General features: G+C 40.9%; 1 protein-coding gene across 1 annotated transcript; it reads left to right on the top strand.

The window, feature by feature from the left end:
- Nucleotides 1–9,570: 9,570 nt before the first annotated feature.
- LOC142254320 (olfactory receptor 11A1-like) lies at nucleotides 9,571–10,512 on the top strand. Its single transcript, XM_075325366.1, has one exon. The coding sequence runs from the start codon at nucleotides 9,571–9,573 to the stop codon at nucleotides 10,510–10,512; it is 942 nt and encodes a 313-aa protein (XP_075181481.1).
- Nucleotides 10,513–14,107: the final 3,595 nt, after the last annotated feature.

Genomic DNA, 14,107 nt, shown 5'->3' with positions numbered 1-14,107 from the left:
TTGGCTTCATTATCTTTGTTAACACACTGTGGAATACACATTTTAGAATCATATTATGAAGCTTCTATGCGATTGTCATATACACACACAGATAATTATGCAACAACATTTATATTTTGATTATTTACACACACAGATAATCTTATTACATCTGGACAAACGGCTTATAGCCCAGGCCTACCCTCACAGGGTCAACTGGAAATTGATGTGACATCACCGGATTTCAGAGGTCACGGTTATTTTTACATAGAGATTATTCCAATACATATGACTTCTTATTTTATTTTTGCGAACTTTCTGGGGGAAAATGATCATTGATTTCGTGTTTTAGATTTTGCTTCGTTCATCCTGCTGCATAATTAATATGTTTCATTTATTCTCTAACTCGGTTATTATCACACCAAATATGTATTTTTGTGTATATTTTTTGTATTCCAAGAGCCATTTTTTTGTGTTAATATCGCGAAATGAAGGTTTAGTTTTAGGAGGCAAGTTATATTTTTTTCATATCACCATTTTTGAGTACATTTTAATTTTGTATAAACTTTTCTTATTTAGGGAGGGGAAAATCATCTAATAAAGGTTTACTGTCGTGCCCTAATGTGTTTGTCCTGAAGAAGGCGTTGCATTAACTCTGAAATGGCTAGACAATAAACCACTTTCTTAATACTGATCCTTTTTCCTTTATTGATCAGCATGGCAGTTTCACTCTACTATCCATTAGTATTCAATCCACATGGATGCCACAATAGCTGTTTCTACAGTAGGGGCTCAAGCTGATAGGTAATCACAAAGCAGTGGCCCTCGAGTTGCGGCAACTCACCTTTGACCAGCTTATTGTTGCTGCATTTAAGCAGCAGATGTAAAAGGTTTTAAAGAATATCATGGCTGGTACATAGATATGGTAACAGAACAGAGCTTACTACACGGATACAGGAACAGAACCAGGCTTACTGTATAAATACGATACCAGAACAGAGATTACCATATAAATACAGAAACAGAAAGGAGATTAATGCACAGATAAGGGTGCAATAGTGAGTTTACTACATAGATACGGAACAAAACCAAACTTACTACACAGGCACAAGAACAGAAATGAGCTTAGTACATCAATATGGGAACATAACCGCACTGAATACATAGATACAGCAAGAGAGCTTAGCTTGCTACATAGATATGGAAACAAAATGAAACTTACTGCATAAATATGGTACTAGAATTGAGCTTACTACATAGAAATGGAAACAGCCAAGCTTACTGCACAGATACGGGAACAAAACCGAGCCTACTGCATATATATAGGAAAAGAACTAAGCTTACTGCATATATACGGGTACATAACTGAGCTTACTGAATAGGCTTGGGAACAGAACCGAGCTTATTGCATAGATAGAGGAACAAAACCAAGCTTATTACACATAGATACGGCAACAACCAAGATTCTTCATAGATAGGGAAACATAACCAAGATTACTTCATAGATAGGGAAACATAACCAAGCTTACTGCATAAATACAGGAAAAGAACCAAGTTTCCTGCAAGATAAGGGAACAGAATCAAACTTACTGCATAGATACTGGACCAAAACCAAGCTTACTACATAGATACAGGAACAGAACTAAGCTTACTGCATAGATACAGCAACAGAACCAAGCTTTCTACATAGATACAGGAAAAGAACCAAGCTTACTGCATAGATTATTATTATTATAGCACCATTTATTCCATGGCGTTTTACATGTGAAAAGGGGTATACATAATAGAGACAAGTACAATAATCATAAACATTAGAAAGCACAGACTGGTACAGGAGGAGAGAGGACCCTGCTCACAAGGGTTCACAGGCTACAAGGGATGGGTGAAGATACAGTAGGTGAGAGTGTAGATGGTCTTGCGGCACTACAGTGGGCTGCGGAGCATGGGTGAGGATAAAGTAAGTGAAGATAGAAATGGTCGTGTGGCGCTATAGCGAACTGAGGGTTACTGCATGCGCTAGGCTTGTCAGATGAGGAGAGTCTTCAGGTTCCTTTTGAAGCTTTTCAAGGTAGGTGAGAGTCTGATATGTTGTGGCAGAGCATTCCAGAGTATGGGGAAGGCACGGGGGAAATCTTGGATGGGAGTGGGAAGAGGAGATGTGAGGGGAATAGAGAAGTAGATCTTGTGAGGATCGGAGGTTATGTGCAGGTAAGTACCGGGAGACTAGGTCACAAATGTATGGAGGAGACAGGTTGTGGATAGCTTTGTAAGTCATGGTTAAGGTTTTCAACTGGAGTCATTGGGCAATGGGAAGTAAGTGAAGGAATTGGCAGAGAGGAGAGGTCGGGGAGTAGCAGGGGGACAGGTGGCTTGGTTGGGCAATCTCTGACAGTGCTATCTAACAAGCTCCTTCGGGGATCGTGTTATTTCCCACTGTCATCGGTGGCCCTGTGACGTGATTACGGGGCACTGATCAGTTGTCATGACAGCGTGGGGTTCAGCTGACGATCCCCGTCACTGTCATGACATGCTTCCTGTGAATGCCAGCACAGTGTCGGCAGTCATAGAACAGCATTTCTGCTATTCATAGTGATGCAATAAAATGTTTTTTTGTTTTTTATTGTTTTAAAAAATATGAAAAAAAATCAAATTATCCACTTTTTGCCCTATTGAAAATAAAACAATAAAAAACACATTTGGTATTGCTGTGTTCAGAAATGAAACACACATACACATATGCAGGCACACACACATGCCCACATATGCAGTTACACAGACATATAGACAAATATACACACACTGAGAAGAACCAGTTATTTAAGACACCCTCACCTATTGGGAGGTGCCTGTGCAATGTTATTTCCTGTAGCCAGTGTGCCCTGTTGTTGAAAGCTCTTAGTCTGGTCCCTGGATCCTGTTCCAGGTTCAGTACTCGCCCGTATGCCTGAACCAGTCCTGAACCTTACCCCGAACCTGTCTGAGAATTTGAGCCCGTTCCAGTGTCCCTGTCTGTGTTCCTGTGTCCCGGTACCAGCCCAACTTCCTGATCTGTTCCTGTGTCTCGGTACCAACCTGAGCTCCTGATCCATTTCTGTGTCCCACTACCCCGAGTTATTTTATCTGTTCCTGTCTCCCGGTACCAGGCTGAGTTCATATAAATGTTCCTGTGTCCCGGTACCAGCCTTAGTTCTATATCCGTTCCTGTGTCGTGCTACCAGCCTGAAATCCTGATCTGTACCTGTGTCCTGGTACCAGCCTGAGTTCCTGTTTCCATTCCTGTGTCCCAGTACCTACCTGTGTTCCTGAACCAATTCCTGTATCAGTTCCTGTGTCCTGGTACCTGCGAGTGTTTCTGAATCCGAGTTCCTGTCTCAACCTGAACCTGAATCTGAACCTGTCCAGTCTGTGTCATTTGTCCTGTTTGTACCTGAACCTGTCCCATCTGTACCAGTACCAGTACCAGCTTCCAGCCAGCCAGTTATCCTGGTCCTGTCCCAGCAGTGACAACACCTGTTTTCATTAGTGTCAGCCTTTGCGGATCTGGGAACTGCCTTGGAGTGGTACCTGTCAGCTGCCTGCAGCACAATCGTAACATCACCACCAGAGGTACTAGAGAAGACCAGGTAGCACTTAGTTATGCCCCTCCAATGTAAACCTGTGATCCAAGGTCCAGTGGATCCACATCCTTGGCCCAGCTGGAATGGTCTTTGCCGTTCTGCCTGTACAGTTTGCACAGACCATGGATCCTGCTGACTTTGGTTACTCTCGCTCTTTTTCGAGAGAGGTCCCCCTTTGGAAATTACAGAATTAATTCCTGACCATGGTCCTCCAGATGATGTACAGCTGTTCTCCACTTTGTCCATGGACATGCGGACAGTGCATACTCATTCTCCACATTGGCCATTCCACACTGGCCATAATCAGGTCTAAATCCTCACCTACCTGCGGACAGTGCACACCCATTTTCTGTGTCTGCAATTCCGGCCTGGCACCGACAGTGAAGTCAGACCATGAACTCCTCAGACACACACGTTAGTATTGGGTTTTTTGGCTTTTCCTGACCTATGTCCTGTGTCAGTACTTGAGCCATATGTCTGAGCTTGGCAGAATTTTCAGTTACTGCTGTCAGTACCGCTTTTTGTTCTTTTGGCTCCAGACAGTTTTTCCATGAATAATATAAAGGGGCTACTGTAACATCGACATTCCTGAACCAGCATGATTGTAGATCTACTTACTGCCCCACTGCCCAGCTGTTCCTCCAGGTATTGTTCCCAACTTGCTTCCGACTATTTCGCAACAGGGCCTGCGCAAGCCGCATGGGTCTCCTGGATACTTGTTAGGATGCGCGTGTGCTCCCTGTTTTTTAAAGAGGCAGCCCCCGCATTCCTCATGTGTTCCCAGCCTATCACTGGGAAATACTAGGTATTTGGTGGTCATGAAGAAGATTCAACACAAAGAGGTGAAGATCACTTCCCACTGGCTAAAGATTACATCTTTTTGGCAAGTAACAGGTCACCTATAACATTCTGTAGTAAGTGATGATACAGCACATAGGCCATTTTGGCAAGTTTTGGGGGTCTAATGTTTCTGCACAATATTTTGGTAAAACTGTAGATAATATGAAGATATTGCGTCACCTACTTCTATACTTAAAAAGTCTTTCAGACATGTATTAATCAAGAAAGATAATTGGATTTCTTGTTTTCCTTCTTGTATACACAGGGGATTTCATTGTTGTATTTTGCCAGATAATAATACTCACGAGGATTTGACCAATATGTTACAAACATATAAAACTAATGGAGAATAAGTGACAAGTATGTGTTAGAACTTAGGGTATAAAGACGCCTTATCCAGGGACATTCCAGCGACAATTATTTTGCCCATATGTATATATACATTATTTTATTTTTTGCAAGTTATTTATCATATATAAAAAATCAGTTTCAGCTAAGAAACAACTTTCTTTTTTATTCCAGATCATCATTGGAAATTCAACTTGTGGTTGGTAAGTAGGTAATGTCACCAGACTTAAAGATCAACATAAGAGTGATGATCAAATTTCAGTACGGAATATCAAGAAGTTGGGTTGTTCTTAAAATTGCTCGATTTTTGGAAACTTTTTCACCTGCATTAAACCTGTTTTGCATTGCGTGGTCATACGTGAACTCTCTTTGTCGTTAATTTGCAACAAATTTATCGAGATGTTCTAACGGTGTTAAATAAAATAATAATTCGTTTTGCAATACAAAAATGACATAAATCGGAAGTAAAACACTTATTCCACTCATTTACACCAATATTAGTTATTCGACTGGATCAGGCAGATTTTGTGAAAAGCTGTGGTCATTTTTGGTTGCCAAAATTCAGCGGTAGTAAATTATCGATAGAAGGAATGAGTTTTCACGTGTGGCTTTTATTTTATTTTTTTCATGGGAGGTTTACCACAATATTTTTCCAAAACACTTCAGGTTTTAGGGGTGTCATTTTTTAGGGCAATTTCTATTTGCAGACCATGTAAATGCTGTGTATTAGTTGTGTGATGTAGCCTAGAATGCGTGGGTTTTGGAACATAAATTGCACAAATAAAATTTACTTTTTAGACAAAATTTCTTTGGGGAATTTATTGTTGTTTTTTCATGTTTTTTTTTTTATTTTTATTTGATAACGCAAAATAAGTACTGGAGTAAATAATATATGTAAATTTAATAAATTGACCACTCTAATAGTATGTTCACCATGAGATTTTAAGTGATTTTGAAATGGATTGAGTTCAAACTCCACTTCAAGGAAAGCTCAGAGTGTGAAGGGCTGCTGATAAATCTTTGGCTTTACCCAGAAAGAAACGAGATAGGATGATGAAACTTTACATTTATTCCACATACTCTCCACTGTGACAACACACTTCTTACATCGGTATTCCAAGTTCCGTAAGGATAGTTTCACACTTACGGCTTTTCGTCGGTTCGCCAGATTCGGCGCACGCTAGTACAGTGTATACAGTACAATGGCAGCGCGACAAGCGCCGGTCACATGCTGTAATGTGATCGGAGCATGTGACCCGGAAGTTGCCGCGCTGCCATTGTACTGTATACACTGTACTGGTGTGCGCCGAATCCGGCGAACCTGCGAAAAGCCGGATGTGTGAAACTTGCCTAAGCCTAGCAAAAAGAAGGATTTTGGTTGTGCCTCAAACCAGGCATCCGTAACAGCCATGGCATCAGAAATGGTGTGAAATTTGGTACCTTTGAGTTGTTTCTTCAGGTTTGGAAACAGATGATAGTCAGAGAGAGGTAGATCTGGTGAATAAGGTGGGTGGTCAACCAGCTGGAAGCCCAGCCCTGCCAGTTTTGCCGTGGTCGCTTGTGCAGTGTGAGCGGAGGCATTGTTTTGGCAGAACAAAATTCCTTTGGACAGCTTGCCGTGCCTTTTGGCCTTCAGAGCTGCCTTCAATTGGTCCAAAAGTTCAATGTAATACCTTGCATTGATGGTGGAAACCTTTAGAAGGTAGTCCACTAGCAGCACGTCCTCCTTATCCCAGAACACAGACGCCATCATCTTAGTGGTTGACTTTTGCACTCTGAACTTCTTTGGACGAGGAACCACTGTGCCTCCACTCTTCTGACTGCTCTTTGTTTTCAGGGTCATACAAATAAATCCAGGTCTCATCCATAGTGACCAGTCAATCCAGGAAGTTCTTATCAGTCGAGAAACGCTGACAAATGGACCGGGAAATTTTCACTCGCATGCTTCTCTGATCTGTTGTCAAACATTTGGGGACCATTTTGCAGATCGCTTCCTCATGTCCAAATGTTTATGGATAATGACACAAACACGTTCACGGGAAATCCCAATGATGTCTGCTATTGCTTTAGCTGCAATTTGTGGATTCTCCAGTATGAGGTTGTGCACAGCATCGACGATCTCCGGAACAAAAAACACTCTCGGTCATCCAGGACGTTCCTCATCATTGGTGCTGAAGTTGTCCATTTTAAATTTGATAACCGAGGTCTTAACTCAGGAATATGAAGGGCATTGATCCCCCAATGTCTGCGACATATCACCATGAATATCCTTCGTGAACTTTGCACAAACAAGAATTTTATCACTCCTGTGCTCTCAGTTGCTGTGAATATCCCATTAGACTCCGCCATTTTATTCTCCCGCGAGAACACTGTTGCCATAAGCAACAAACACAAAGTTTTGAAAACATATTAGACACATAAGGCTCTCATATGATGTAAAATTCGTTATCATAGAAACAAAAAGAGATCACAAAGCCAAAGATTTATCAGCAGCCCCTCGTATATTCAGCAATTTTTGGATTTTGAAACTTCTTCAAAATACACATCAAACCTTCCTTGGAATATACTCTTACAAATTGGACAAATAAAAATTAATGCAATAGGGCACCTTGGATCATAACTTTTAGGCTGGGTTTTGATATATTTGTGGCATCGAGATCAGTTTTATTCTGCCTCAAAATACTATTCACTTAAAACACTTTTGAACATATTCATGGTGTCATGAGAAGGCAAATATACAAGTATGAGTGTGTCTAGTATGTTCTAAATTCTGGTACATTAACCCTCTCCCTAGCATTTCAGGCTAAAACTAAATCCTTATTCATTTATGAGGACTTAGTTTTAGTCTAAAACGCTCAGGAAAAAGTTCACATTTTTTGGATATAATTTTTATTACTTTGGAAAAAAAGCCTATCAATATTTTTAAAGTGAAAAGCGGCTGGAAAATCGTTTTACCATATCGGTCAAGAGTGGTGTTTCCGTTCCGATGACTATTGGAAGCCTTATTCGATGTGCAATAGTTCATACCTGTTTTATGCGTTAAGACTCTTCTACGCATTTCAGACTAAAACTAAGTCCTTATTCATGCATGAAGACTTTGTTTTAGTCTGAAACGCACAGGAAAAATTTCATATTTTTTGGATGTACCAGGATTGTCATGTGAAAACCAGTGGGAAAATCATTCAGCTTTGATTATCATTTTGCCATATCAGGCAAAAGTGGTGTTTCCATTCCGATGACCATTGGAAGCCTAATTCAGGGTGAGATTGTTCTTACATATTTTATGCATATAATGGACCTATCATTTCCAAAAAGTTTTGGCACATCATAGTAACATGGATGAAGTTTTGATCGTGGCTGAGTTTTATGCCTATTTGGTTTTGATTAATTATTCTCCGTTCAATCACTACCTTCTCAGCTTTCCAAGTAAAAAGTCATGTATATTGGAATGAAGGCCTAGAGTACTTAATTTTGCATTTCCACTCATGAAAATGACAGTTGAACTTTGAAGATCCTGAGCCTCAAGGAATACTCTACAACAATGCCCATTAACTACTTATTTGTGTCCTTGTAAGATACCGGTGTCTTCATAATGTGATAACCTGGTCTTTGTGCCCTGCTGGCACCAGATCATGAGTGTGACTTCCCCTTTAGAACTTACAATATCAAAAAACATGCAAGCATTTGTCCTGTTAGATCATTGTGACTTCATAAAGTGGTAGTTGGGTCTTTGGGCCCTTCTAGTACCAGAACATGACTGTAACTTCACCTTTAGCACTTACAATAGGTAAAATCATGCAGGCATGTCTCCTGTTAGAAGATCCTTGTGTCTTCATGAAGCAGTAATTGGGTCTTTGAGCTTTTTTAGCACCAGAACATGACTGTGACTTCACCTTTAGCACTTATGATGTAAAAAAACATGCAGGCATGTGTCCTGTTAGATCTTTGTATCTTCATAAAGTGGTAGTTGAGTCTTTGGGCCTTTATAAAACAAGAACATGACTGTGACTTCCCCTTTTGCACTTACGATAGCACAAACGATGCAGGCATGTGTCCTGTTAGAAGATCCTTGTGTCTTCATAATGTTTTAATTGGATATTTGGGCCTTCTTAGCATCAGAACATGACTGTGAATTCTTCTTTAGCACTTACGATAGCAAAAAACATGCAGGCATGTGTCTTGTTAGAAGATCCTTGTGTCTTCATAAAGTGGTAGTTGGGTTTTCGTGCCCTTCTAGCACCAGAACATGACTGGGACTTCCCATTTAGCACTTACGATAGCAAAAACCATACAGGCATGAGTCTTGTTAGTTCCTTGTGTCTTCATAAAGTGGTAATAGGGTCATTATCCACTTCTATCACTAGAACATGATTGTGACTTTACCTTTAGCACTTACGATAGCAAAAAAACATGCTCTTAGAAGATCCTTGTGTCTTCATAATTTGGCAGTTGGGTTTTTGGAACTTTTTAGAACAAGAATATGACTGTGACTTCCCTTTTCACACTTACAATAGCTAAAACCATGCAGGCATGTGTCCTGTTAGAGCCTTGTGTCTTCATAAAGTGGTAGTTGAGTTTTTGGGCCCTTCAAGCATCAGAACATGACAATGTCTCCTTCTCTTTGACTTACGACAGCTAACACCATGGAGGCATGATTAACGTTTGAAGACTTTTCCTGTCCTAACGCATGTTTCCTCATCCATATACTTTACCAATCATGTTAAGTTATACATTTTTGATTTTATCTACTTTTACAGGTCTAGAAAAATTATTATGCAATAGGACCATGTGTGGAAACAATCACACCATCGTAAATAATGTTGTTCTCCATGGATTCAAAAACCTTTACGACTACAACTTTAATATTCTGCTTTTCTTCTTTGTCTTTTCAATTTTCGTAAGTATATTAGTTGGAAATCTTCTTATCATTGTATTAGTATCGATCAGTTATCATCTTAGACATCCCATGTACTTCTTCCTCAAGAACCTAGCAATCGTTGATGTATTATTCACATCAAACATCTTACCGGCATTGTTACATGTCGTACTGTGGGGCAGCGGTCACTTATCGATAACTGGATGCATTCTTCAATTTTATTTACACAGCTTTCTTGCGTTTACACAGTCGTTCTTACTGACAATTATGTCCTATGATCGATACCTCGCCATCTGTCTCCCATTACGATATGCCGCCATCATGAATGTTAGAACTTGTCTCTACCTCGTGAGCTTTTCTTGGATTTTTTCCTACGTTCTTATCTCAAGTGAGGTTATTTTTGTGTTCCAGCTCCAGTTTTGTGATTCGGAGGATATTGATAATTTCTTTTGTGACTTTGCTCAAATTCTTGAAATATCATCTTCAGACTATTCAGTCATAACCTGGGTGGATTTTGTAATCTGCCTTTTTACCATCTTTTTTCCATTCGTATTTGTCGTTGTATCTTATATCTGCATCTTTATTACCATCCTCAAGATTTCTTCCATCAGTGGACAGAAGAAGGCTTTCTCCACCTGTAGCTCTCACCTTGCGATTGTCTCCATTTACTACGGCACTCTGATTGCTATCTATATGGCGCCATCCGGAGATTCATCTCAGTCTAAGTTTAAGTCTTTAATCTACATTGTGTTAACGCCATTTATTAATCCTATTATTTACAGTTTAAGGAACCAAGAGATATTGCAGAGTTTAAAGAAACTTATCAATAAGAATAGAAAAATGAAGGAATAGCTGCTACACATACTTCCACACTGATGGCTACTCTCACATTTCTTTTTAGAGGTCTAGTATGGGAGTATGACAGTACCAGTTACAAGTGTTGTGCCATACTTGCAGTCCAAGGTGTAAAAAAAGAAAGTTTGCAAATAAGTTGAATGAACATTAGAAGGTCAATTACCAATAACTTTTGGAGATGCAATTCCGCAATAATTAAAATCTTAGTTGTTGTAGCCCCTGTCTAAGGCTAATATAAATGTGAGAGTGCTGATATTGCAACAGCTGCAGTGTCTCCTTCTGTCCAGCAGAGGGAGGTCTGCTCAGGCTTAGAGGAGGAGGCTGTGAGGAGAAAAGATAAGAAGTGGGAAGAAAAGAGGACAAACTGAGAGCGGAGAAGGTACTGGAGAGAGAAGTGGTTGCCTGCATCGTGGTCCGTGCTAGCAGACGGACCACCAGTGAGAGAGAGAGAGGGGCCGCTGAGTGCTGTACGAGCAGAGTCCACTCAGGTGCTTGTGAGTGGATATAGACGGCTGCCAGAGTGAGACAGCAGTTGCAGAAGGAAACCCAGAAGAGATCTTCATCTGAGGCCTTGCTATCAGACTGTGACTTCAGCCATAGTAGAATTGTTCCTGGTGATTGTCGGTGCCATACAGAACTGTGCAGAGTCGGACACGGAACGGATATTCCTTTGCCTGGAGACACCCCAGGAGATAAATATGCGTACCAGTGAGTCCTGAGCTCAGGCCTGGCCTATATCTTTTTGTTTTTGCAGACAAGTGTGCACACTGACTCAGTAGTGGTTTGGCGCCAGACAAGGTCTAATATATACTACACAGCAGCCATTGCTGCAGTACTGTTGGTGTATCTCTGCTAGCCATTGGCCAACGCTGGGGTACTTTCCTGTGTTTCTTATATGTGTGGGGGAAGGGCGGGGAATTAGAGTGTCTGCTAAGATTGTTAATTGGTGTGCTGGTCCAGGGACAACTCCTTCATATACCCAGTGATTTATACCGTTTTAGTGTTTCCAGACGTTCCTGGCTAGGTAAACTGTTCCTGTTCTATTGGAGTCAGTCCTTAGCCCAGCATGCTGATCCCAGTTCAGTAACTGGGTGCCTGTACATTTGTTTGTGTTTACATTTGGTTTACATCCCCATTGCCTTTCTCAGGTTATAAAAAGTTTGCGTTTAAACCTAGTCTGGTCTCGTTCCTCGATCGTGACCCACTGTATCCTGGGAGTAAGGCCGGCGTCACACGATACGATATATCGTGTGGTCACACGAGCGATCGTACCCGCCCTCGTCGTTTGTGCGTCACAGGCAATTATTTGCCCGTGGCGCACAAAGTAGTTAACCTCCGTCACACACACTTACCTCCCGGACGACGTCGCTGTGGCTGGCGAACATCCTCTTCCTGAAGGGGGAGGGACGTTCGGCGTCACAGCGACGTCACACAGCGGCCGGCCAATAGAAGCGGAGGGGCGGAGATGAGCTGGACATAACATCCCTTCCACCTCCTTCCTTCCGCATTGCTGGCGGGACGCAGGTAAGCTGTATTCGTCGTTCCCGGGGTGTCACACGGAGCGATGTGTGCTGCCTCGGGAACGATGAACAACCGGAGCACAGAAGCTGGACCGACATTTTGAAAATGAACGACGTATCAACGAGCAACGATAAGGTGAGTATTTTTGATCATTCACAGTCGTTCTGAGGTATCACACGGTACGATATGTCTCACGATGCCGGATGTGCGTCACTAACGACGTGACCCCGACGACATATCGCCCGATATATCGTACCGTGTGACGCCGGCATAACCTCTTGGTTTACACATAAACTAGAACATTCTTTTCATAATTTTTCATCAACCCAAAGGTATACACAAAGCAGAAAAGATGACTAAATAGGATCTACAGGTGCATCTCAATAAATAGATAAATTAGAATATCATCAAAAAGTTAATTTATTTCAGTAATTCAATACAAAAAGAGAAACGCATATATAATATAGCATCATTACACAAAGAGGGATCTATTCCTATATATTATGTAGAGTCATTACACACCGAGGGATCTATTCCTATATATATTATAGAGAGTCATTACACACAGAGGGATCTATTCCTATATATTATATAGAGTCATTACACACAGAGGGATCTATTCCTATATATTATATAGAGTCATTACACACAGAGGGATCTATTTCACATGTTTATTTCTGTTAATATTGATGATTATGGCTTTCAGTCAATGAAAACCCAAAAGTCATTATCTCAGAAAATTAGAATAATTACCACAAAACACCTGCTGAGGCTTCCTAAGCATTTAAAATAGTCCTTAGTCTGGTTCACACAAGCTGTCTGGGTCCCAGAGTGGAATGTAAAAGTAATTAAATAATTGGAAACAATGGTATTAGGTCCCTCGTATTTTGATACCCAGTGCAGATAAAGCAGACAGCTACAGGCTGCAGCCTCCAGCTGTGTGCGATATCTTAGATATCAAAATATGAGGGACCATATGCAGCTTTTTTTTGTGGTCCCCCCAATTTTGATACACAGCCAAGATAAAGCAGACAGCTGGGGGCTGGTATTCTCAGACTGGGGAGCCCCATGGTTATTTGGCAGTCCCCAGCCTAAAAATAGCAGCCTGCAGATGACCCAGAATTGATGCATCCATTAGAAGTGCATGTTCGTGCTCCATGCATGGATACTAAATGTCTGGTACAGACCCCAAACTATACAGTTCGGGTTCGGCCATCACTACTTGTCACTTCATTTCAAATAATGAAGGTATTTATAGCAACATTACTGTGCTTGACGCTTCTTTTTGTAAAGGCAGGAACAGTTTTCACAAGTCATCTAGCTATAATGGCAGAATCTTTGACTTCTATCGCTTTAGCCCTTGACTAAACTTTCCACCAGTTACCTGTTATATTCATCTTCTATATTACCTTGTATTTTGAAATTTTGCTTTACATGGGGGTTCCTCCTATTTTTTTTACGTTTCTAATGACAATAATACCCTCAGTATTGAAAAAAAATTGATGTAACTTAAGAAAACTGTCCAAAAGAAGTAGAGATGTGCGAATTGGTTTATTGGAAATCGAATGTGTTTTAAATTTTAGAAAATTTGCAGGACCTTCAAATTCGAATACATTTTTAATTGGTTTTGGACAAATCACCTGAAAAAAATGCCCTTCACTAATTTACACATTGTAGAAAATTGCATCAGCTAGAGAAAGGTGATGAGCTCGGGCATGGTGCATAGAGATGAGCGAACCTCCCGCAAACCGAACCGAACATGGGATGCACTCATGAACCTTTATCGAACCGAACCCGAACCGAACTTCAAACCTTTATGGAACCGCATTGGATTCAATAGGAGGCCAAAGATAAGGCACAAAAAACACCTTTAGGGGGTTGAAAGGCTTCCAAAACAGCAAAAATACGTTTTACAGTGCAGCACCACTGTTTTGACCGAGCCATTAGCTTTCATAGAGAGAAGAAATATAGAGGTGGATGAGAGACAGGTGTAGGGCTGGTGCTCCTATACCACTGCCAGTATAGACAAGACACAACTTGGAGACCTATGTAGTAGCCTGGACATTAAAAA

This window comes from Anomaloglossus baeobatrachus, chromosome 10 (genome assembly GCF_048569485.1).
Source record: "Anomaloglossus baeobatrachus isolate aAnoBae1 chromosome 10, aAnoBae1.hap1, whole genome shotgun sequence".
Classification (NCBI taxonomy): Eukaryota; Metazoa; Chordata; class Amphibia; order Anura; family Aromobatidae; genus Anomaloglossus; species Anomaloglossus baeobatrachus.
This window is presented reverse-complemented; position numbering and strand designations above follow the sequence as displayed.